Source organism: Leiobunum rupestre, chromosome 2, assembly GCF_980474605.1.
Source record: "Leiobunum rupestre chromosome 2, qqLeiRupe1.1.hap1, whole genome shotgun sequence".
In the NCBI taxonomy this organism is placed as follows: Eukaryota; Metazoa; Arthropoda; class Arachnida; order Opiliones; family Sclerosomatidae; genus Leiobunum; species Leiobunum rupestre.
The window spans coordinates 75,146,385-75,172,854 of NC_143385.1; the positions used below are offsets into that span (position 1 = coordinate 75,146,385).

General features: G+C 34.2%; 1 protein-coding gene across 1 annotated transcript; it reads right to left on the reverse strand.

Moving 5' to 3' along the window:
• Nucleotides 1-259: 259 nt before the first annotated feature.
• On the reverse strand, nucleotides 260-25,712 carry LOC149959022 (nitric oxide synthase, inducible-like). The gene is made up of 20 exons (XM_090166369.1): nucleotides 25,429-25,712; nucleotides 16,019-16,223; nucleotides 9,789-9,934; nucleotides 8,911-9,165; nucleotides 8,675-8,816; nucleotides 7,586-7,900; nucleotides 6,812-6,913; nucleotides 6,550-6,744; nucleotides 6,298-6,371; nucleotides 5,265-5,514; nucleotides 5,134-5,195; nucleotides 4,480-4,654; nucleotides 4,145-4,359; nucleotides 3,389-3,564; nucleotides 3,159-3,322; nucleotides 2,399-2,609; nucleotides 2,228-2,312; nucleotides 1,483-1,855; nucleotides 1,225-1,416; nucleotides 260-709 (listed from the first exon to the last, which is right to left on the reverse strand). The coding sequence occupies exons 2-20, from the start codon at nucleotides 16,157-16,159 to the stop codon at nucleotides 503-505; spliced, it is 3,480 nt and encodes a 1,159-aa protein (XP_090022495.1). The 5' UTR covers nucleotides 16,160-16,223; nucleotides 25,429-25,712; the 3' UTR covers nucleotides 260-502.
• Nucleotides 25,713-26,470: the final 758 nt, after the last annotated feature.

Sequence of the window (26,470 nt, forward strand, 5' to 3'; positions counted from 1 at the left end):
TCCCAAATTGGCTGTTTTAAGAAGAAACAGACTTGAGTAAATTTGAGCGAATTCCTCTCCAGGTAAAAAAATGGCATCATTGCCAATCCAAGTAGATACTGAGAAAGCATCAGCACATTTGCTAAGTCAATAACAGATCAGTTAATTAGCATTACCAAAAGCAAGTCTCAGTTTCATATTCCTGTATAATTGGAAGTGAGGTGCGCTATATTTCTTAGCAATTACTTTTAATCAGAAGAAGAAAAACTATAAATTTTAAGTGAAAATGGCATGTTTAATTATAAATTTTTATCTTTATACAAGATTTGATAAGTACATAGAAAAATCAAGTTGACAAAACCCTGACGATATAATATATTATATTTTATGGTTATACATTTTCGTAATGTTAGATTATAAATGAACTCTCTATTAAAATAAAATAAAATGTAACAGATAACGTTTCGTCTAAAATATGTTCTGATTAAATGAGTCTTTTTTTACATGTTCTTGTAAATCACTCTTAAGGCCTGTACACCCAAACCTTGCTACTACGTAGAGACGTTCTTCGGGTCATGTCCGATGAAGATTTCCTCCTGGTTTTCACATTCACGGATTTCATGTTCTCCTGAGGCTTGGCGTAAGTCATGTGTGGTTGTTGCCAGCTCATCTCAGCGTTCTCGCGTCGATGTAATACGCCGAAAACGTCTTCGTGGTAACGCCCTTCGTCCTATTATCAAGGGTAAATACTTGTAAATAATATCTTTGATTGATATAAAAGGAATGGAAAATATTATAGTATTCTACCCGGTGTCAAGAATATGCAAAGTTGAGAAAGGATTGATAAATATTATTATTATACAATTAATTCATTGTTTGGTGCGTACTCTTTTTAACGATTACACCTTTTTTCTTTTTTGTTTGTATCGTACTGTTCTCACTTTCTGCTTAACGAATTTAAGCTTATCTCAACGTAATTTTTGGTCGTACGGACCGACTATACTAGGTAAAACTCGGAGCTACACCATTAATAAGTTTTCACATTTAGTCGCAACAAAAGTGTTGCTTTAAATTTCTCGGGACAGGACCAAAGTATTCGCACATTATATTTTTTACTAAACGCGCTTTTAAGAATTTATAAATATCCTTATATTCCTGTAATTTTCAAGAATAAATTGGATTTTTGTTTGAATCGAGTATTAAATAAGTAACTATAAGGTACTTATTTGTGAAGAAGAGACCTACCCAGAATGATTGAATTAGAGTCTCGACTTCCTTTTGTGCTTGGCTGGATTCCAGTTCCACAATCATTTTAATAGCCGTCTTCACTCCATCAGACATGACAGCGTCGCCGCAAACGTACAAATGACCCTTGCGCTTGACCAGCAGTTCGTAAACGAGGCTACTTTCTTGCAATAAAGCATCTTGCACATAAACCTGGAAATGCGATATGTTAAGAGTCCCTCTAATGTTGATTTGTTAAATGTGTTTGAAAGCACGAACCTTTTTCTGACCAGGTTGCCTCGAATAAGCAGTGACCACTTTTTGCAAAACGCCTTTGCGAAGTAAAGGCGTTGTTTCGTGGTTGTAAATATTGTCAACATTCGATTGTCGACATCCGAAGAACAATACTGTTCGTCCGTAAACTTCTTTGGGTCTTCTTTCAACCACCGCGTCTTCTTCGTCTTCCTCTTCGTCCTCTTCTTCCTCATCCACTGTGGAATCGATCACTTCCGCCGGCTCGTCCATGACGCCTGCAGTCTTCATTTCGTGTTCTCTTTGTTGCCAGAAACTTCTAAACGGAGCAATACCACTGCCTGATCCCACCATGATTACCGGCAAGTGCTTATCCTTTGGCAAGTAGAATGATGGTGCACTGCAATAATTTCAGATAAGTTAGAATTATCGTGCTATAATCTTATATTTTATTTGTTGTTAAACTGTCCCAACTATAAATATTCGAAAATTATAGATTTTGTTTCATCATAAACCCCCTATGTCGTTCCTATATTTAAGCTCGTCTCGGTCCCCCTCAGCTTTAGGCAAATTCCTTAACTTCAATCGACTGAGTCTATTGGTTAATACCCCACTACATGGACAGCATCAGAGTACGGAAGTACAGAAATGCCAATACTAATAATTGTAATCTCATAATTTAAACAAAATAGTCATTTTTTAAAAAAACAATATTTGAACAATTCTTCGTTTTAGCCGCTTATTTATTTTAAAAAATATAGTTCAAACGTACTGTTTAACAAAGCACGGAACGTCTTCCTGCGGAAATCCATAAAAGTAGGATGTACAGACTCCTTGGTGCAAAGGTCCTTTTCCATCTGTAGGTAAGAGAAGGTTAATGACGATTGATAATTTGATTTTGTAACTTTCATTGAGGGTTATGAAAAACATTGATCTTTTTCACCTTGTGTGTGAAAGGTGACGATGGACATAGTCAGATGGACTTCGTTGGGATTGACCACTCTGGAACTGCTAATACTATAGTATCTTGCTTGTAATAACGGTAATTGGGTAAGAATGAACGCTGGCGTAAGTTTAATAGAAGGAAATTCTTCAATAACTTCGGCGAATGTCGGGAATTTAAAACTTCTCCAATTTTCGTATTCATCGATATCCTAAGAAATAAATTTAAACGGAAATACAAAATGAATTAAAATATTATAGCTCTTGTTTTTAAAAAGAATAAATCTTAGTCTATTTAGAACTAATTTATAAATACATATATATTATTTTAACTATTGTTGAGAAATAAATAATTTATTTGAAAACCATTCAACTGCCTCAAGGTGCAACCGACCCACGAATATTTGGGGTACCGTCTCAACGCCACTACGAGGCCACGATTTAAAAAAATATATATTATTAATCTTTATAAAATAATCTTTCCGAGATATTAACACAGCCAGACACTTCGATATGTATCCGCCGGAATTCTATATTTCTACGAGCAATATATATAGTGAAACTTAGAAGTAAGTTATCACAGACTTAAAGGGTACCTCCAGCGTCTTTCTACACAAGAGTTAGCTCTCGGAACTAGAATCTGGGCTGGTTGAGAAACGGCGGTTTTTTCCACTTACGTGGCGGGTTGAATACTTTAATTACTAAGATTGCTCGTGCCTAGATTTTAAAGGACCAATTATATCTTATTTTAAAAACAATACCTTGGCAAGCCGACGGAGTCGATATTTATCCCAATTCTGCGAAGCCATGTCGGACAGAAGATTGAGGACATGCGACGTTGGAGGACTTGAAATATCCAAATATCTCGTCAGAGCCGTCTCTAGTGAACAGGCTGGTAACTTGGTCATCGTCTTCCAATTTCCGGCTGTAATTTATATTCGATTTAACGCAACTAGAAAGTGCCTTTTTAAGGGTCATGATTGAAACGTACAAGAAAGACACTCCACTTTAATGACGTCATCTTCGTATCCCCATTGCCTTAAGTGATCCAAAATTTGGTCTACTTGTTCGGACGGATTGGCGGGGAACACACCTAAGTGATCACCGGGTTCGTATTCGAGATCTTTAGCTCCACGTGTATCCAAACGAACCAATATAGTTTGTCGACTGAAATATAATATCATGATCACGTTAATAAAGAACATTTTTTATAGTCTTCTAATACTCAAGTCATCTAGCGACTTTCATTGCCTTAATTCAGGTGGTATTTTAGTGCTTAAATTACGTATTTTAGTGCATGAAATATGTATTTTAGTGCATGAAATATGTATTTAAGTGCATTAAGTACGTATTTTAGTGCACAAAAAATGTATTTTAGTGCATTTCTATACAGGGTTGCCACAATATGTTTAGTTTTAAATTCCCGGCCTTTTTCCTATTTTCCCTGAACATTTTAAGGCCAAATTTATTTAATATTTAACTTTATTTTACTTAATAACCAGTTATTTTATTTATTTCAGAATAAAGGTATTATGTTAGGTTTTAGCTAAAAAATATTTTATTTGAATCGCAAATGATAATCATAGAACTTATAACCGAACTGTTATAAAACTACCTTCATAAAATTTTCAAGATAAATTTAAATTACCAGATTTGTTAAAATTTATAAATTTCCCTGACTTTTAATCTTTAACATCCTGATTTATCTGACCTGTGGCAACCCTGTTCTACCTCGTGCAGAGCTTACTCTGAATGTCTGGCTTGAAGCCTCGCTCTCGATAGTACCCTGCAAGGGTGGACTTTCTTGTTGTGCAAACGCGACAGTTCAGAGTACAAATTGTGAGCTTCGGTTCCTCGAACTCTAATAACTCTGAAATTCTTCGGATCCCAACTTTCTTCCTTTTCGAATGAAGCCAATGAGTTGTCCAAGTCAATGGATATGGAATAGGAATTACAAGCAACCTAAAAATAATAACATTTATAAAAATTTTATATCACCTTTACATTTATTAGATTAAGATTTGTTTTTCAAATTTAAATTATATTCAATGAACTCCTAAAATATCGGGGAAAATGTCTAACCTTGTAGAGTTGTTCAGCCCATTGGTTGAACGTTTGCTCTTGACCACGCAATTCATCTCCGCAGCCAACAGGGAGGAGTCTTTCGCCTCCGAGGAGCGCCAAGGCGTCATCGACATCTTTTCCAAAAGCACAGAACGTGGGGTATTGCGTTGAACCAAGTGCAAAAACAGAGTATCTGGAAAATTATTAAAACCTATATCATATATGTTACATCGATAACGAAATAAAACCGTTACTAAATGTTGCTATGAGGAGGGGTTACTTAAATGTTACATCTCATTTTATCTTTTATACTTGAACATTAGCTAAAAATAATTCTTTGTGACAATTTCAATTTACTATTTGGTTTTATCATTTATATATTTTTAACGGTAGGACAAAAATAAATACAGTTAATTTTGAAAAAATAAAATATTTTAAGGCTTATGGTGCTATTAAAATTGAGTGGTCTCTTGAATATTTGTGCCGTAATTTTGGGTGTGGAAACTTTCCAATTGTTACTTATCGTTATAAAGGGAAGGAATGTCAAAATAAACTATTTCTTTGAATAACCCAACAACCACTCTTTAACTACAAACAAATATTTACCTAAAGCAACGCAAAAGGTACAGAAAACATGTAATAGTTCCCTTCTAACTCTTAAATCGTTTTTACCTTATATCTTTAAAATGCATTGATTTCGTTTTCTGAGCCTTGCTGAGATCTTTCCAGAAAGACTAAAAATATGTACAAAAATTAAACCAATTAAAAACAAACAAATATTTCAAGAAAGCAATTGATCTTACTTTTCCGTTGTCAGGAGCTTCACCGCTGCCGAAAGTACTGGCAACGACAATAATCAGATTCTCATTTTGAAGTTCATCTACTTCGTAGTCCGACATGCACATCACGCGGACGTTAAAGCCGTTGTGTAACAGTTTCCCAAGCCTTTGAGCGTAAGTTTCCGATTTACCCGTTTCAGTGGCGTAAAGGATGACGCACTTGACGCGTTTGTGTCTTACGAGAGACATAAGAGAAGTAGCAAAAAATGTGGCTCTGCAATAATTATAAAAATTCAAAGTTAAGTTCTACAAGAATGTATGAATTTAAACTAAGGGAGAACGACTATGTTCAGACGATTTTTGTGGCTGCAATCCCCCTCGTGCTCCTTCCCCCTAAAAAAACCCAGTCAACCTGGTATCTCATTGTTTCCCTTAAGCTGACGTCTTCTGACACGATTGAAGCACACGCCGGTTACCTTTTTCGTTCCCCCTCATAAAGTTTCAACACAGTCATTGTAAATTTTTCGTTTAAGTTATAGATTTAACCTATTCAACCAATCTCAACTAACACTGCACCTGTGAGCTAAAAAGTATTTGATTGCTATGAGCTACACACAATGCTAAGATAAATATAAACTAATACCAATACCAAAAGTGAAATAATTCCCAAAAGTGTGTCAATCGGACCTAATTTCGTAATGAATGTTTCGAGTGAAATACAAGTTGGGAGGGGAAAAGTGAAAGGATGCCTTATCGAGGGAAGGAAGTTAAAACCATCAAATAACGCCTCGTAGTGAGGAACGGAGGAACTAAGTAGCACTGGTCAAAGTTAGTGTATTTTTTATTTTTCGTCGTTCTGTGGAGATGCTATCGCCATCTACCTACGATATAATACCATAGATTAAAAAAGATCCAGAAAGGCGACAATAAATAGACTTGTATGTGGTCGATCTCGAGTCGAGCATTCATTAAACCTTTAGCATACGAAAGTACAGGGATTGTCACACTTTTGATAATTATGTCACTTTTGCTAATACAAATCTGAAATGCAACGTACTTGAAAATGGAGCCAATTCTGTATTTTAGGTTTGTGGAAGACTTCTTCCATTTATATGTTATCCAAGCTTTTATCTTAAAGTAAAAACAAAAACAAACTTATTATTTTATGTAGAGCGTTGTGGCCTTTGAATAAACCAATAACTTCTCATCCTCAATTTCGTGCAACATTTCAGTGATTAGTTCGATAAGAGAAATGTTGTCCAATTACACTAGCATCATTCAAATTATATAAAATTAATTTTTTATCTACCTGATATTCGTAGCTTGGCTTAAGATTGTAACAGATCATTTCTTGATGATAGACGGGTGTAATGCTTCCACTGATCGGTGGTACAATCCAAACCCAATCAGCTGGACACCCACCACGCAGTTTCTGCTCAGTTTCCATATGTTTCATGAAGGTCTCTGCAGCGGTGTGATGATCGACTATTGTTACTTTAGTTTTCTAGAAAGATTAAAAAATTTTAGCATCAACGTAAATTTGATTAATTAGGTTTTAATAAAATACATACTTGGTAACTGTAGAGTACAGCAACGTTAACCTCGATAAGTACTTTGTCTTTCCATAAATTGGACGGGGATGAAGTATCCAAGCCCATCTTCTCTGCTACTTCCTACAGATTTAAATTAAAACTACTTGATTAAATTAACAGAAATTAAAATAAATAAAATAAAATTTACTAAACAATGCGAGGATTAAAGTCTTCTAAAGTAATTTGTACGTTTACTTTTTTTAAAACAGAGATCGGAAGGGAATTTAGAATTTCGCCTATTTGCTGTTTAGTTCCTAAAGGTTCCTGCGCGTTTTATATTAATCCATTTTTTAAAAGAATATTGCGTAAATTTCAAAGTGATTAATAAATATTTAATTTAGATTATTATTTTAAAGCTTCACTTTGGGGCATTTTTAGTATTATGCTCCTAAGCAATCATAAAATCGCACGTTTAAGTAAGTCAACGTGAACGGTTCTGAACTTACCCTGAACTTGCCAAACGGAATTTTTTAGGTATGTCTCACTTATTGTAGTAAAAATAAATTATAACAACTTTTATTAATACTTGTGTATGTTGATTAATTAATTATAACTTTGAAATATAACTTAATAATCTATATTTTTCAAAATTATAAAACTCGCGCAGGTATACTTAGAAATTCAACCGTAAACAGGCCAAATTTTTGCTACCGGTTTACCGAAATTCCTGTTAATATCATTCCGCCAATTGTACTAGATATTTAACCTTTCTTAACCAGCCACTGAGTATAGTGATTGAATTTATTTACGTACGTTAACGATGTTGTATCTTTGAGGGTCACAGAGATCTCTAGCGCCAACTTCGCTGCCCATGTACCATCCACTGAACGGGGCAGCGGTGAATTCGATACCTCCGATATCGAACATCATGTCAGATACGGCCGGAACGCAGTACCATTCCAGATTCATTTCTCCAAACCATTTATAAGTTGGGTGCTCTATTTTCACTCTCAGCACCAGTTCATCGGGAATATCGTAAAACTTGGGCTCTTCGCCTGGTGCCGAGAACACCCACGGAAGGACGTCGAAACGACCTCCTTTTCCTTTCCATCCTAGTCTTTGACAAATCTGAGAGAACCACATTAAATTAGTTCCCATGCAGTTATAACTTATAGCAAAAGTCCTAAAAACATCCTTCGTGGGGTAGTATAAAATCTTAGTTAAATTTTGAATGATAGTCTATTCGAAGCATCTCTTAGGCTCAATCGTTTTTTTTAGATACACACGCATCGGTGTCGACCCGAGGCCTTAGACACCAGCACACACACAATAACTGATTAATCAGGGCGAGATATGTGTAACGGCCACGCCAACGGGGCGATACGTGGGGACAGGGGTGGGGACACCCTTGGCGGAAGTATTCCGACCACCCGTTAGGGGATTGGTGGTCGTCCTCACAAGGCCATCCACAAACTCTGCCTCCCGGACGCCTGGGATTACGGGAGTGAGCCACTACTCCCGGCAGGCTCAATCGTTTTTAAAGTTTATTTAAAACATTCTAATAAAAATTATTATTATAATAGTTCTGTACATATTCAAGTGTTTTAACTTTAAATGTTAAGCTCGACGTCAGGATTTCAAGCTGAGACATTCCGTTAGATCAGAGCTTTGGTTATAGAAACATTGCTCAAAAATAGATGTCACCACGGCGTCCAAAGAAAGCTACTACTTTTACAATGACTGCTAATCGTATCTTCACTGTTCTGACTTTTACATTTTTTAAAACACTCGGTTGTTAGTGATTTTTAAACAAAACAGTTAATGTAGATTTCAGACTTCACCCTCTAACGGGGTTATTATTGGCTTCCGGTTAGTTCTGACAATTATCTTCGAGTTACTTACTCTCGTTAATTGTACTTTTGACGGATCCCCAGTGACTGTGCCATCTTCATTTTGATAGCCCGCGTAGGAAATCAACTGGGGAGACCAAACCCGAAAATCTTCTCGGCCTTCCATCCTCTGCGGGAAAATGGTTATCATTGATCTGAAAAGAATAAGGATTTGTTTCATGGCTAGGCACAAATAAGGTGTATTGAACTTCTGTTGTGTAAAATATTTTTAAGGAAACTGCAACTGACCTTATGTTTCCTCCATTGGTTGCAAATTCAAGATGCTTTAGTAGTGCCTGGTACATATCTTTGGAGCAAGTGGCACTTCTGGCATCTTGCAGTTCGAGATTTTTCCATTGGATTCTACCGATGCAGCGAGCTGCGTTTCTCCAGGCCAACTTGGCTCCGTAACTAAGTTCGTCACGCGTCGGTTGCCACGTGCCAGTTTCCTCGATTTCGTTGCGAACTCTTTCTAGCCTGTATTGAAAGTCTTCCTGGGTTGCTCTAAACAAACAACCGAAAACAAAACGTTTTAACCGGGTTTTATCGTATGAGCCTCGATAACGTGAAATATAAGCTAAGCCTAGTATCTTCGAGATCATGGTAACAGGATAGGTATTTTTTTCATAATTTTTACACAAGAATAGGTTACAGGAGATATAGCTATCTGAAAGTTTCCAAACTATATAACATAATTTTGGCTATTTTGCCTATGAAATATTTTTTTATTGGTAATACCTCACCAAATCATCTAATACAACTTTATATAGGAAGTGGGTTTTTTTTTACTTTTTATGTTTAAGGATAACGAAAATCAGCCTTAAAGATGGTAATTGCAGGTGGTATGGTGCAACTACAGTGCTTAGAAGATTGTATAGTTTTTAAACTATAATATAAGCAAGTGATGAAACTATAGCTAAATTTAAAGTATCTCAAGGGTCTTAGATATTTTTGGTAACTTTTATTAGACATAGCTTTGTTCTTTTGGGTTAAATATGTGAGAAACCCTAGCAATTTCATAACCTTAGAATAATGATAAACTTAAAACAATAATCGGTGATATGTTTAAAAGCCATAGAAGCAGCATCGAATACACCACATAACTAATAAACTCTAGGAATCGTTACTTTTTCATGGAATCGAAGTAAACCTCGAGGAATTCTTTGGATTGAGTGAGTACTTCGTCCTTTGGTCGGGGAGCTCCGGGCCGACGATGCTTAGATTGGCCTGCCATCAAAGCACCCACGCAAAACTTATCTTGACATTCTATTTTCTGTTGATAATGAAACAAACGGTTTATATTTTTCATTCGTTCATGATATAAATTAAACGGGCATATTATTATAAAACCACGTTGAAAAACCTCGTTACTTTACATTTGTTAAAAACATTTTTTTATTGTAAAAATTATTTTCATCTTTGGTAACCTCAAGGTACTTATTGCTACTCGTATAATTTTATTTCATTGGCATTTGATATAAAAATGGTTGCTCTTTTCCTGATAAGGATAAGGTTAGGGGAGGCTGTACTTTATAATAGCAGCACTCTCATTTGGGGCTACATTTTCTTTTTTTAGAAAAAATTCCGACTCAAAAGATAATTTTGTAGTAAAAAGAAATATCGCCTCCCTAAAAAACGTGTGAACTGTAGCTCAATCAACAGTTTAATGAACTGACTCTTTTATTAGACTCAACAACAAAGGACAATTAAATACTGGATAGCCAAAGGCCAATGGCATACGAAATAGCGAAAGGCCAATTATATACTGAATAGTCAAAGGTCAATGACATACTGAATTGTCAAAAGCCAATGACATACTGCAGAACATAAAATGTTTTTATTTTTTTTTATTTTTTTTAAATGGTGCCCCTCCTCCCCTCAAACAAAATCCTGGCTACACCACCGATTACATACTGCATACCACATAAACACTATATCCGTTCTGGTACTATAATTTTTGCTTTGTTTTATAATGATATGGAATAATGTACTATAAGTTAGCAATGATTTATATTTTAAACGAACCATATATTTTTAAATGTGATCTAAGTACAGTTACCATTGAAAAAAAAACATTACCTGTCGTGATAAAGTTTATTTTTGGTCTCCATTAATTGATTTCACTATTGAACTATATTGTGAATTTAGGTTAAATGTTATCAACATTCATTCAAGCGCTTTAAAATTAAGTATTAAACGGTCGAGTTACATACATATATTTTCAAATAGATGTTTTTGGAATCGATAAAGAATTTCATAGGCAATTATTTTTCAAAAGTGGATAGCGCAGGATGTGTCAGTTACAAAAATTAATCTTTGTAGTTTACTTATTTTTAAAATTATTTTTTCTCAATTGCTACAAATTAGTAAAAGTATTTTCAGTTTTAATAGTGTTCCTTTAAAACCAGCTCCTGCAAACAGGTCAGATCGGATCTGAACAATACAATTTCCGCATAGACTTGAGCAATAAAAGTCATAACTTTCTATTCAATTCTAAGCGGATAAATTTAAACTCCGTTTAAAGGCCCTTTAAATATAATTATTTTTCTTTGACGCTGTGGATATTTATTTTGTCATATAACTGAACCCGCGTGTGTCTCAATTGCGTCAGAAAACGAAAGTCTTAGAGAACCAATGAGATACTGAGTCAATTTGATGATCTTCTATGGGGAAATGCATATTCGCAGACCGTGAGGTGATTTGCGAAAAAGGAATAAATATAAAAATAATAAACAAATAACTAATCTATTTACCACCCTATGCATGATGGTTACCAGCTCAATACAAACAAATATGAAATGAATTAAATAAAATAAATTTTAAAGAAATTAAAAAAGGGACCCTAAGAAATAAGATTTTTGGTGAAAATAACGCATCAAACAATATTTAACCTTTATCCTAATAGAAGAGGGCCTTATTTATAAAAATATGTCGTCTACCATAAGTAACATAATAACAATAAATGTATGATACTACCTATTTATTAAATGCTATTTTCCAGACTTAAAATTTTCCGACACTGATATTCTCGCCAAGCTCCGGCTTGGACTCGCACTTGAACTGAGCGTGTTATCGTCCTTAGTATCTCGAATATTAAAGTTTTGATCCATGGTACTGCGTAAATTGGTTGAAAAGTTATATACTATCCATGAAGTAGCAGTCTTTTTATTATAACTTTTCAACCAATCGTCCTTAGTAGTAGTGTATTTCGCCTTAGACATATTTAGGTGGTTTTGACAACTAAAACTAGACTGGGTTGGCGAAGTGGTTAGCACTCTTACCTCGCAGCACTAGAAGCCAGGTTCGATGCCAACTTGTAGCACTAGGTGGAAACTCGAAACCACTCTTTCCGCGTTGAGTTTGTAAATTATCTCCCTGTTAGTTAGAGGGGTTTCCCCTTTCCATAAAAAGTTGTTGAGGTTAACGGTAATAGTCAGTGTAGGGAGCTGTTCGCTCGCGTGGAATGAAGGTTTTTCCACAACCCTCCTACTCAATATAACCCGGACAACGGTAATTGGCTTCACAAGTTCTAAGTCACTTAAGCCACGTTCACACTAGAGCCTAAAACCCAGTTTAGGTCGGTTTGAATGCCAGTTTTGACCACCTACGATTATTCTTGGTTCACAAGTGCGAAATCGCTTCACCCCGGTTCGCTTATAGCCAAGGCTTAACGCCATTTCAAATTATGACTAGAATTTTGAAAATTCTAAAATGTCTCCCAAAACAATTAGTTAATCATGTTTAATATAAATATAGTAATATTATTTGACATTGTTTATAATTTTATCCCCATTATTTTTGAAAATACGAGCAATTTTACTTCCTCGCCTTGTCGTTTTGAAAGCGATTCTAAGCGAACTGACTTGGACGAGTTGCTTCCCGAACAAACACGAAGCGATTTCTCACGGTGGTTTTAAAAACCAGTTATCTAAACGAAGCGAATTTAGGGGTAAGCGTGAACGTAGCTTAGTTGACTTAGGTTTTAGGTTAGCTTATTATTATTATTATTTTTATTATTAGTATTCTTGCGCAATAACTCTACAAATCAGTTCGGTGATAATTTTTCCTAATTGACATACTTATAGATATTATTTTACTTTTGCTTCTAAGAATAAAACGGGTTCGCTTAATAGAAACATAAATCAGAAGCAATCCAGTTATCAACATTCAAGTTCTCACTCGAGCGAGACGAGACGGCTTTCAGCCTCTGTTACGTAACAGTGACTTTGCGGTAGTCTCTAGAGGCGCTCCCTAGCGGCGATGGCACGTGCTGCAATCTGCATCTCGCCCGCGGCTGTCTCCGAAATTAGAGAGATATTTCTGTGGAAGGGAGGCCACCCGTGATTCGGCCATCAAGGACGTATGTGACTTATCGTCTGGACTGTTTGAGGCCGATTAAGCGCGCGCTTCATGAGCAAATATCACCAAGAATGCAGCTATCTATTATCCGGAAGAATGGCTTTGTCGAGACCAGCCGCGGGCATCTTTATCGAATTTTGGCCTAGCCCGCGAGGAGCTAATAAGAACCGTTCGCGGCGTGCGATTCCATCGCGTCAAAAGACTTCAGTTTTAGGGAACAAATGAGATTTGATGTTTTAAGGATTTCACTCTTCGAGCACGAGGGATATTGGTAGCAACGCCAAAAATCGACGAATATAGTTATTCTCCCGAATTATAAATAAATACATTCTGGCTGTAATGCTTTTTCTTTTGGCAAATTTGTATGCGAAGCGCCAGTCGGCTGGGCTCTAACGAGTTTATATAATTTGTTTGAGTAAAGGACCCTAAACATCTGGTAAAAAAATAATAGGAAAAACAATGTATTTAAAATCATAGCGGTTTCTTTAGGAATAACAACATTTTATTTTTTTATTTAATTAAGTTATTTCAATACCATTTTAAAGTACGGATAAAATTTACATTATTCTACATAAATTTCAAGAAGGTAGGTAATAAAATTAATTATCCGTAATGGGGTACGAAATTTTAAATTGTATGTATTTGCATGTGTGACTAATGATGAGTTGCCCCACCCTCTCTAAGCGTTTTTAAATTAGGGATGTATAGTTATTTCCTTTCATTTTATTTTAAGTTAGTGCCTTATTCCATAATAAATGAAAATTATTTTTAACATAATTCTGTGATGCGCGTACGACTTTCTCATAAAGAATTAAGAATCCTCGGCTCACGTTTTCCTCAAAAGGGAAACAATTAATATCTATACCAATGACGTACAGTGTACGTAAGCAAACTTACGCCTTAAAAGACTTATTTGTAGTACAATTAAGAATAAAGTGCTCTATAATTCAGATTAAAAAACACGGTGGTTGTTTTAATGCATATTCTTTTGATACAATAGTAACTTTGAAAGATAAATATGAAGTTAAAACAGCTTTAAAAATTACACGAATCAAGGATGATCATGTGACCGTCTACCGTCAAGAATTAACATTTCAGATATTTTATAATTCTTTCAAACATTTACCTGGGAAAACCTTCCTAGACTGGAACTCATATTATTAATTATTATAGCGAAACCTTTTTCGGAAAAACTTTTTCGTGCAAAACTGTGTTAATGTAAATTTTGGTGATTGCGGTGATTGAAATATAATTAAGTAATCTTCATTGTATTTACGGAATGTTAGCGTATTTAATTTATGACTGCAAATTGAAACACCTTCGTTATACCAGTAATAAAATAGTTAAATCAATATAAATCAGGAAGATGTGAAGTTATTTGCAATATATTTATATTATATATTTTCTAAACTATATAAGATACGACTTGTCTTGATTTATTACACATGGAGAAGAACAAATGATTACGTTTTATCTAAGTAGCAATTTATTACTCCGAGTGTTACGCATGCTCTGTCGTTCTTTTCAAATATATTATCGAGATCCTGTTATCGGACACCACTTGGAGTTAATAACATAAATAAACAGAAGAGGGACTTCATTAAACGATCGGTAGATGGCGTTATTCATCTGCCGCTATTTTATCAGCACTATCTATAACTAAGAGCACCCACACAGCAACAACAATCTCCTAACTTTGGGAATTTGCACTCAAGATCGTGAAGAAAAATCAACGTGTTAATTTACATAGCAAAATCTACAGTTTCATGAACAAATATTAGACTTTGGTTACCCAATATGTTAAATCGGCGTTGCCAGGATCTTTTTAAGTTAGAAGCGGATTTTATCATGAATAACGATGATAGAGATAATTACGTCAGTTAGTTACTTTAAATTGGAATTTAAGGTTTAAAAACTTTTAATAACAATATTATCTTTACTAACCTTTTAAATTTTAAGTTTAAATATTTTTTTTTATTTTGTTAAATATTTTTTTATATTTTGTTAAATATTTTTTTATATTTTGTTAAATATTTTTTTATATTTTGTTAAATATTTTTTTAATATTTTTTTTAATATTTTTTTAAATAATGTTTTTTATTTAAAATTTATTAAAATAAAGCAAGCCCTATAAAATTTATAGCACAAAGGAATGTCAGATAATATATTTAACTTAACTCTAATCAAATATCATTTCTAAGAAATGACTGAATCTAACGGCTTATATTATAATAGTCGCATGTAATGGGGATTTCCAGTATATTTGCCGATTCTACGTTATGACAAGCGCGAACAAGTCTCAGAGTTATATAAATTACTAGGTAGATAACTCTATCATAAACTTCGATGACACACAGAACTTTCTTAAAGAAAATCTTTTGAAGACAAGGTATTTAACACGTGGTGATAAATTTTATATCAAAATACGAAGAAAACAGAGATCTAAGTTACATTGATAACTAGTTTTTTACTTGTGGTTTCGAATCTAATATTTGATTTAAATTTTATATTGAATTCGTGGGTAGACAATTTTAAATTTCATCAAAATTGGTAGATCCTCTTAATATTCTTAAAAAAATTATTTAACAACATTTAATTTAATTTATATTATTTATTCTAGAATATGTAGTTCTGAAATCCATAGCTAATTAACGACTCTTAATTTCATAGACCCCCTAGAAACATTTTCCTCACAAATAATTTTATTAAACATTATCGAAATGCCTTTAAATAGTACCGAAAATATTAAAGCAAATGATATTACCACCGAATTATATATTTATTAATTTTTTTTGTCTTATTTAGTAAAGGAATATATTACCTTTGTCAAATAAAGGTAGTCCATATTACATATTTACGTACATTTTACATCTAAAATTCAGTTACGCGTGGCCCAATAAATCAATACTCAACATTAATGTAAACTTTATCTTAAAGCATCTAATTGTAGTCATCTTACAACCGGATAATTTCTGAATTTCTACTTGATATTTTTTACCTTTGCGAAGTAACTGCTGTGCAAGGTGTCCGCGAATTGCTTGCCGCTGATAAAATTGGTCAGTTTAAATCCCGAAGACATTGGGCAGCGATTGAGGGCCTGCGGGACATCGTTGGTTGGTTTCTCCTGGTCGATCTTCATCTTCACTTTTCTCGATATCCGGACTTAACTCTTATAACCGGGATCCTGGAAAATCGTTTCCAGTCTGTAAAATCATAAATGCAAATACGAGTGTTAGAATTGGTGGCACGATTTTGAAAGTGTTTAAACGTGTTTGAAAGAACGAATAAGTTTCGTCGGTGAGAAGAACCGATCATTATATACCTCCTTGCCCTCCCCCCGAGCCACCCCCGCCTCTTTATTTCATTATTCGCGGCTGAAACGTTCCTTTAATATCTTTTTATCATCGCTGATATTTACGAGTGCCGCGATGTGACGTCGGTATCACGCAGTCGCGTTGGTAACCGTTCCGCCTCTATCCGGTCTTCGTCCGCAACTCTCACCAGCGACGCTAATTACCGAAACATCCTCCAGGTAGGGCATAAGCCAACCGGGGCGCCCGTGGGAGTGCCCCGCTTCGTTCCGATAGACGTTGATTCCCTCTTCCACTTCACGTTACGACACGAGACTACAAAGTATAAGGATTTGTATACACACGCAGTCCAGGATCTTCTAAGTTTGAATTATTGTACTCATTTCGTAGGTTTGCGCAATGCCTTTTTCTGCGGGTTCCGTTTTCCGTTTCAGATAGAAAGAGAGGGAAGGCGTAAAACCCTTTTCCTGACGCGACGGGGTTTACAATCTTCCACGCTAAACCTTCGATATCTCTTTTCGTTCTTGTCGTTATCTCCGGTACGGCTATTCCGCGCTGCTTACAAAAGGATGGCAATGGTAAAATGTACACCTCACGAACTTCTTTTAAGCGTAGATTTCTTTTAAGGCAGAGCGTGAGGGCAATTTGCGATTGCGGTGGAAGGGTATTTGGAGTACACTCGGAATGCATGTAACTGGTGGAGAGGAAGACCCTCGAGTTGGCGTTCGGCGGGCCACGCTGGTTCGCCATTATCAAATCGTATTTTACGAAATTCGTGAAACGATAAGAATACGTCAACCAATTATTTAATGAAAACGCAGCCACTAACGATTGAATGGCCTCTTTTCCTTCACCATGGCTAAAATCTATCTTTGGTAAAGACTCCGTTTTTAGAAAACTTTCTGTTAAAAATGTGTCATTGCCACTAGATTTTTGGTGTTTTTTAAGGATTTTATTTTCCAATTTACGATCACACGCTTAAAAGTTTGATAAGATATAAAGCTTTTAAATTTCATAAGCGCCTTTATCTACGTGCTAGTTGGTGAATCGACTTTGAGAATCATAATACCGGTTTAAACTATTTGTAAAGCTAACTTCTTACTGTTAACTTTAATATCAATTTCTTTTTGGTAGCAGCTTATTAAATATAATAATAATAATTTACTGCCACTACTCCAAGAGGAGTAACTCTTATTTAAGATCATCGATAACTTTTCTCTCAACTGCACTGCCAACGAATTTATCGCAAAGATTGTATTCCAGGTTCGGTTAAAGGTATTATGGGCACAGGTATTTAGTGCCAAACATCTACACTTTATGTTACCATCGCAAACATGAGATAAGGCTCTGTAGGCTCCTGCCATTCATTGAACATTTAATTGAAACAATCTCTGACGTTCTGCTATGCTACCGTCTACAAGAAAGCTGAAGACCAGATGCAAGATAAATGTAGGCGAGAGAGTAAGTTTACAAGCAAAGAAATAGTTTACCTCTTTACAGAGCTTGTAGAAGGCGACGTCAAGTTCAATTTAACAATGGCCCTACTAAGTCACAGAAAGTCATCCAGGCCTTTATCTGGAGAAAAATATTTGCGAATTAATGGTCAAAGCTACAGAATATTTCATGTTGCTGTGTTAACATAAGAAACTGTGTTTTTTCAGTAAACCGTCATTTATTGTAAAATTGATTTCAAATTCGCTGTTTTAAAAACAGTAGCTTGTGGTTTTCTGCTTATAACATACATATGTCGTTACAATTTGAAGTATTGTGACATAAAGAAACGGTATATTTCAATTGTAATAGAATAGACACGACTTTAAATGTTCAAAATTAAAGTTATATTTGTAGGATTTCCCATTCGTAGCCAGTGTCAAGACATAGTATGTCAAATATTAAATTTAAGGTTATACTGTCTTTTGGTTCACACACGTGTTTCCCGATTGGCATATATAAAATAAACGTTTTCTAAAAATAAGTGCAGGGACAAAAAATTGCACGAATGGTGCAACAGAGCGAGAAGTGGGGCAAAGCGAGTCGAAGGTTTAATACGCGAAACATCCTTATTTTCCTCTCAAAATGGGGAAAACCCCAGGAATTATTTGAGCATTATGAGTTGAAACGATTGAGCACTCTAGTGCTCCACTTTTAACGCGTGTTACGCCTTGATTATCAGGACAACCTGTAACAGAGTGACCTGACCCTAGCACTTTCACAAACACTACACTGGAAAGGATGTCACTGTGTTTAGTAAGTGGCAATGGCTCAGACGTTAGTGGAAAAGACCAAATTTAACGGATTTTTATGGTTTACTCAACTAAATAAATTGAATTATTTAAAAAATGAAATGAGTGCCTTTTATAACTTAAGTTAATATGTTTTGCCAGAAAGCATTTTATCTCGATATTTGTACGTAAAGCAACGTGTAATGTTTCAGCATTAGGTTGTTATATAGAACCGCCATTTTTATTTTGCACTTTGGCGTCGTCAGGTTCGACTATGTCAATCCAATCTAAGAATTTTGTCAGTTTTATTTATTTAATTTATATACCCCGTTTTCCATATACCTGGCAAGGCTTAGTGAGTAAATAGGCGTACAGTGTCCGGTTGAAATTTCATGTCCTTTGCATCAGAATACATCAAATACCATATCAGACTATGCAAAATTTCCACCGGAAATTGTCTTTCAAGGTGTTATCGTGTATCGGGATTTAGGTGGATTGATTGTTGCGTGCTGATAAACCGTTATTTAAAAAAAGAATTCTAGTTGTTTGAATTTCGCATTTACATACAACACCTATATTTTTCCCTTGAAGCACAAAGAGTTGATTTAGGATCGGGTCTTGGTCTAAATGCCGACTTTAAAAGTCTTCATAGTTTTTGAGATTATTCTTCGTAAGTACTTTTTAGATGCTTTTTAAAGTCGGTATGGCGACCTTACACTTTGGACCGTTTGCCGACTCTAAAAAGATCTTAAAATGTGTAATATCAATTTATAATAGTAATCAATTCAGCTAGTATAAAAGCAGAAAACGAAAAGGTTACTATATTAATACGGAACTTCCTTTAATACAAATAATGGATTACTATTACGAAAAATATCTCGAACATTCAATTTTGTTGCTAATATTTCGAGTAACAATATTTTTTATTATCCCCTGTAGCACATTGGAGTTGGGGCCGACGTTGGCCAAAGCCCTAATAAGTTAGGGTCGGTTGACTAAAAATGTACCTGTACCCTACTCCAAACAGACGTCGGGCCACAATCGGGCCAATTTAAAAACCCGACTCTATACCGACTATAAATGTGATGATTAACCGACTCCCAAACGTGGTCGTGCATAAAACTATATATTACCATATAACATATAACATATATTACCTACCATTACATGAAAAAATTAATTTCTAGAGACAATGACCTCTTTAATTTTATTTAAAATTAGAACTTAAAAATGCTCAAGATGATTTTCTACAAATCAATATTTTTCAAACAGCTTTAATGTTTTAAATTAGTAAATATAATTAGAATTTATAAACGTATAAAAAAAGGAACACTATCTTATATCACCCTATTTTAAGTGTTATAAGTTTATATTATAATTTGCACTAAACTCTGTGGGTATACTTCGAGTTCATCGGTTGTATCGTTCCGTAAAAACTTGCAGAGGTTTAAAACACAGTCTTATACAGGGTGTTTCAAAAGGTTATGCAAAACGTTTAAGGAGTTGTAGGGGGTGAGTTAGGAAGTATGCCTGTTTTTTCCCCAGCACAAAACCAAGCAGCAAGGACTTTAAATAATGTTTAAGTTACCTTTTTACGCTGGTTACCTCGATTTGTTTACAAGGTCCTTTTTTAGCAATTACACAAACCCAAACCTTAATGCTGCAACCTACTTCCAGGGGCTAGTAGGCTTCACTATGAAGCTCTCTGGTGCTCATTTAAATCATCGTAGGAAAATGGGAAAAACAGGCATACTTCTCAACTCACCCCCTATAACTCCTTAAATTTTTGCATAACCTTTTGAAACACCCTGTATGTATTAAACATCATTAACTTTATAGCTGTCAACACTGTCAAAATTCCATATTAATTAAATATTAATTATTTTATTCCAAATCGAAAATGCGAATTTTAGCAGACCAACTTCCGCTTTCATTTGACCCGAAAACACGAAATCTTGAATGTATGACGTAGAAAAGCCTAACAAAATATATTTTATTCAAGCCGCCAAATTGCCCATAGATCATGATTACGTATAACAACGTTTGGCTACACCCTAAAAATTAAAAAGCCAAATTTCCAGGACAAGTAATGCCGCGTTGTACGATGAAAACATATACTAAACAATAAAAAAAAGAGGGCTCTGATTACCGTATCATGGTTTTAAATACCAGTGGATGAAACTATCTTTACCCCATCTGTATGAAAGAAACATTTCTACCAGGGAATAATTATTTCACGGTTGGCGCTGCTGTAGTCTAAATGAGTACATTCGCGACACGAATTATATCTTATTTGCATTCGAGCCTGCCAAATTAATTAGCATTTGTGACGTCAGTGATGCTATAAATTAAGTCACGCGCACTTTTAAAAACGGAATTACTTTCTATAGAAGGTGCTATAAGGAGATGCACCGAGAAAATAGGAGACAGTGCAGGTAGACTTTAAATTTAAAAACTGCCCATTAACATAACAACATTACAATTCAGGTGCTCAATTTGCTCGTTTAACATCATGAAACACTAACAATATGGCATTTGTTGGTAACTAAAGAAGTTATTTATTATAATATAATAGAAGAGTTTTCATTTATGTCCAGCCGTGAAGGGCAACACCCAATACTTAGTCACTCGAGAATATTGTGCGAAATATGATTTTGATAAGTCTTTGCAGAATAAGATCTACACTTACGACATTAATGGGGAAACTCTTTGAAGATTTTATTATCAATAAAATTACCGTTATAGGCGAATCACGATTATGTCTTTCGAACGTGGAAGATCCGGGGCTACGAAACAATTTGGGAGGTCCCACAGGCTAAAGGGGGACATAAATTTCAATTTTACCCAACCGGGATTTTCCCGAAATTGGTCTGCTGAAAGATTTTTCAATTGTGTCCTGGTCTAGAACACGTTTTGAAAATAAATTATTTAAACTCCAGTCATTTTAAAAATATAGAATGGATATGGAAATATAAAGACTTAGCTGTCTTCTTTAGCATTAGTTTCAATAGAACACATTTATTTCTGTACTTACACTCATACACATACCATCGCCTCTAGTGTTAAAAATAGTATTCACAATTTTGAAATATTTAATATTTACTTTAACGATTTTAACAATAATAATAATATTTAAAAAATAATAATATTAATAATAATGAAAATAATAATAATGGCAATAATTAAATAATAATAATAATTATCGAAATTGATTTTTAAGACAAAACAACAAAATAGAATCCTGTTCAAATAATAAAAATAATAATTATATAATAATAATATTATTAATAATTTAGTGATTTCTCAATAAACGCCTACCTGCTAGTCAAGTAGGCTTAAACTGATAAAAAATAATAATAAGAAGAAGAAATTAGACTGATACCAAATGCACCACCCTAGGCCCAAGTAATCTAGCGACTTTTAATGCCTTTATTTTAATACCGGGTTAAATTTAATCTGATCAGATTAAATATGTTCGCCATTTCTTAAATTCTTAGCTTAGTTAAATAATCAGTTAATCAAACAGATAAAATAACAGTTCCATTATCTCGGTTGAAATCACTATATAAAATTACAATATAATAAACATTACTTTATTCCAATTTGATAAAAAATTATTGAATCCAAGCAGAATAATATATTCAGGGCTTTAAATTATAAAATGCTTTTTATCCGCGGAAGGATGTGGGGAACATTATCTCTTTGGAAAACGAGCAGAAGGCACCTCTCCTTATCAGCTGAACAAGATTCCTTCGTGTGAAATTTTGCGATGAAAACGCCTTTATTTTTTTCCAATTTTAAAGCGCGTTTTTTTTTGACATTTTTTTTTGTTTCGCGTTACCTGTTCTGACGTAAAACGTATTTTTGCTTTTCGAACCGAATGAAGATACAGTAAATTATTATTGTTTTTAATATTTAGCTGGCGACAAATTTATTAATATTATGAATAAAATTCCCAGCACAAAATTTTACAAATTCCAAGTATTCGAATCTACTTGATAACGGAAGGTTCTGACCGGGAAGTTAAGTTTCCTGTTCCTGGCAACACGTTTACCATGATGTATATTTTCCTGGTTGTGTCATATTTCCATGCAATTTTAAAGAAAATAATTAATATTGATTCAATAACCTACACTGCGTATTTGAGAAAAAGTTTAATTTTATCGTATAACTAAATTGTTATAACCCAGAAAGCGTATCACTACCAAACATTTATTATTGGCAGTTGCTTTTTATTGATCCTCAATTATTTAAACTTTAGGATTTTCCATTCAACTGTTTTGTGTCTTGTGTACAGATAAAATGAAATAGTATTTAAATTGCATTTATGCGAGCGATCTCGTTTATGTAACATTCATCGACTTCACCAAATGTTCGAATTTATGAAAAAATATTAATATTGACAAATTCAGCTTCCTCAGGCCAACGCTGTGGTTTCCTAACCTAGAAAGGGTTCGAGATATCTCAGTCTTGAGAGTGTAACATCATAAGCTCGTTACTTTCATTTACTTCAATTTAGGTTATCTTATCGCAAACAGTTCACTAAATATAAGAGTGCGTCTCGCAAAGTAAGCTATTCTGCGAATAATCTTAAGTTAGCCCTGATATGAGGTATACTTCAACGTCGCCACTTTAAAGGGTGCAGCTCTGCTTTAAATAATAGTAATATAAAGTAAATCAAATCCACCACTCTGCTATCAGCAACTGATTATTAGAGAAACTAATTTTTATTCAAGATACTCATTGTTGATTGAATTTTAGGAGAAAAGTCGGTATAAGCCTCTATTCATCCTGACTGGTTCCAAATTCAGACGTGTACGGCGATCACACGCATGCTCCGTGGCACGTATTAATTGGAACGTGCCAGGGAGCGTGCGTCACTCACCGTTGATAAATGAAAGCGGCAAAATACACTAGCACAATCGGAGTAAAACACTTAATATTTCCTTTAAGGTTAAATAAGGTCATTATTTTGAAAACTAGATTAAACTCTTTACAAACAAACGTAGTTACTATAGAATATAGATAACAATAAACTACCTGATATTTATTTTATCTTTGAATAAAAAATACTCTAGAAGCCAGATCATTAAACCCACGATTCTATATTTAGGTAAAATAGGATGATGGGTTGATATGATGGTTTTGCATATTCTCGAGAATTATCAGTTGCGATCTTTTTTCTGTAATTAGAACACTTTTATAAAGCGATTAAGACTGATTGAGCTTATTTCGTATTCAAATTCTTTAAACAAACAAGTTTCCAACGCGCACAGACGTTTCAAACAATTTTGTTTATCTAATTTATTAATTTTTTCCTAAATTCATTTATTTACAAATTAAAATTTTTTATGTTTGGAAATTTTTCCCGTTCTTCATTTAGATTTATATCATTTTAAAATAAATTAAAAATAAGTCATCGTTATAGAGTTAATTTAGACACTTTAAGCGATCACTTTAAAAGGCCTGGTTTTCAAACGCAAGGAAAAGGATCGACATAATATAAATTGTACACTAATTATATAGTAAGTAAAAAAATTATGTATTATTTTACATTGACATTTAAAAATGTTTAGCTTATCTCAACTGGTTGTATTTAAAAAAATAATAATATGAACAAATAGATTAGCATTTAAGAAAATATTTAGCTTTACTCAGTCGGTTGATTATTATTATTATACGTAAAATATTCATATTGATGTTATTTCAATGATACGATTTAATATGAAAAATATAATTTGTATTCTATAATGAAGATAATATAGGGTTATAATGTAATAGTGGGCAGAACGCTTCGGGAGCCCAGCCATACCCGAATAGGCATTGGATTTAATTCTGGAAAAATTCTTGGCCTCATATGATAACCGAGCTAGCGAAGGGGATTGCATCCCGGAAATTTACAAAGTGGCTGGGAATAAATGTTGCAGTTAAAGTTAAACCATTTGTGATAGTTATTTTGATACCTACTGTTGTTATGTTACTTATGATAAAGCTTAAATACATCTATCATGAACCAAGGTAAGGAATTTGCACGAAATAATCAGTAACGCTACTATAGATTTAGGGAATTTAAGATTTTTAGCGGTTAAATGGAATTGTCATAGTCGTAGAAACAAGTTGACACTATGCCGTTGAAAAATAGACATACCAGGACACTAAGTTTATTTGATTTGTAATTTGAGTAAAAGTGATTCTTGTTAGGTACTACACTTACATCAGATCTGTGGGTTTAAAATTTATTGTAAAAGCCAAACAAATAAATAATTTTAATACACTCAGAATGTACGCTATCATGTATGTTATTTTTTGTTTTACTTTGATAATTGTTAATTTATATAAACACACATATTTCAATCAAAACCCTGTAATTATTATCACTATTTAGTGTTAAGAAAGGATTGAGTCGACGACATACAAAATTTGGGTTTTGTAACAAATACGTCAATACAGCGTAATTATGTTAGTCGTTATTCTTAGCTACTGTCAAATAACCATCGTTAAGTAATATAATTATATGCCTTGGGGTGAACCATAAGAACACAACTGTGTTGTTATAGCAATGTTATTCAATTATTGATGGCCGTGATATTAAAGTTACCATATTAAAAGTGTGACTCTTTGGTTGATATGGTCAAGTTATGTTCTTTAAGAGGACCACCATTTTTTCCTTAATTTAATTTCATTAATTTTGCGTAAAACTTCGCTAAACATTTATATATAAATAAAAACATTAAACACTACGCCGTTTAATGTTTTTGCAAAAAAATATATTAAAAAACTAATTAAGGACTTTAAATTGAAATTTAAAGTATGGAAGTACGTTATAATTGAAGTAACGGAGAATAAAGGCGACAAACATGTAACTCGACACTTACCTAAATAAGGAAATGACAGTTGATAAGCCTTACGCATCCGTAAAAAAAAACCCAAAACACACACATTTCGAAAATCGTGGTAAAGCGTTATATTGCAACAGCCGAATATTTACTCGATTTGACTCATTCAACTTTTTCCTCATTATAAATTCCACTTCGACCACCTAATAGTGAAAACCAGACGTTAAATGTTCCGGAAATTATGCTAAGTAGAGTTTATTCGTTGAGGGGGGAGAGTAATGGGGATGGAAATACGGTAATAACTCGCCAGACAAAATTATCAATAACCTCACTCGCAAAACGTGTTTCACTTTCGCTTCTAATCATGACCCACATCGAAAAATAACGAGAGAAAGTGACTAGATTAATAAAAAAAGAGATATACCTTTGCATCATAACAAGTTTTTAAAGAGTTCTTAATTTGGCCGAAGGAAATCGTAGAATGCTTAAAATGGAACGACCTTAACCAACATAAGAATACGTTGAAATATTTGGGAAGGTCTTTGCTGAAATTTTTTATCAAAAAACGGATAAAAAAAGTTTTAAAATTTCTTTAACTTGCCTTTATACAGGGTGTCCACTAAAAAATGAACCAGGGCGAATATCTCAAAATCTGGTTTAGGTACGACTTTTAAATTTTCAAGTCGTATTCAAGATGTAGGGGGAAACCTACTTCGAAAATGTCGATGACCTTGAACCATGTCTTCAAGGTCATCCAAAAACTAATTCGAGAACCGTAAGTGGTAGAAAGTGTTCCACGTGACTTATTAAGTACACATAGCTTTGACCCGATCAGATTTGACCAATTGGAAGCCGAGAAATGCTAGATGAAAAACAAGAAGGTCGTTAAGTTGATAACGTGTCGAAAGCGAGGTTCAGGAGCTGATAACTCTAAAGATACTCGTGTTAGAGTACTGAAATTTGCTACACATCCTCATCAGGATTGAGGGTCTTTAGTTTAACAATTTCAATGACCTTGAACCATGTCTCCAAGGTCATCCAAAAACTAACGCGAGAACCGTAAGTGTTAGAAAGTTGGTTC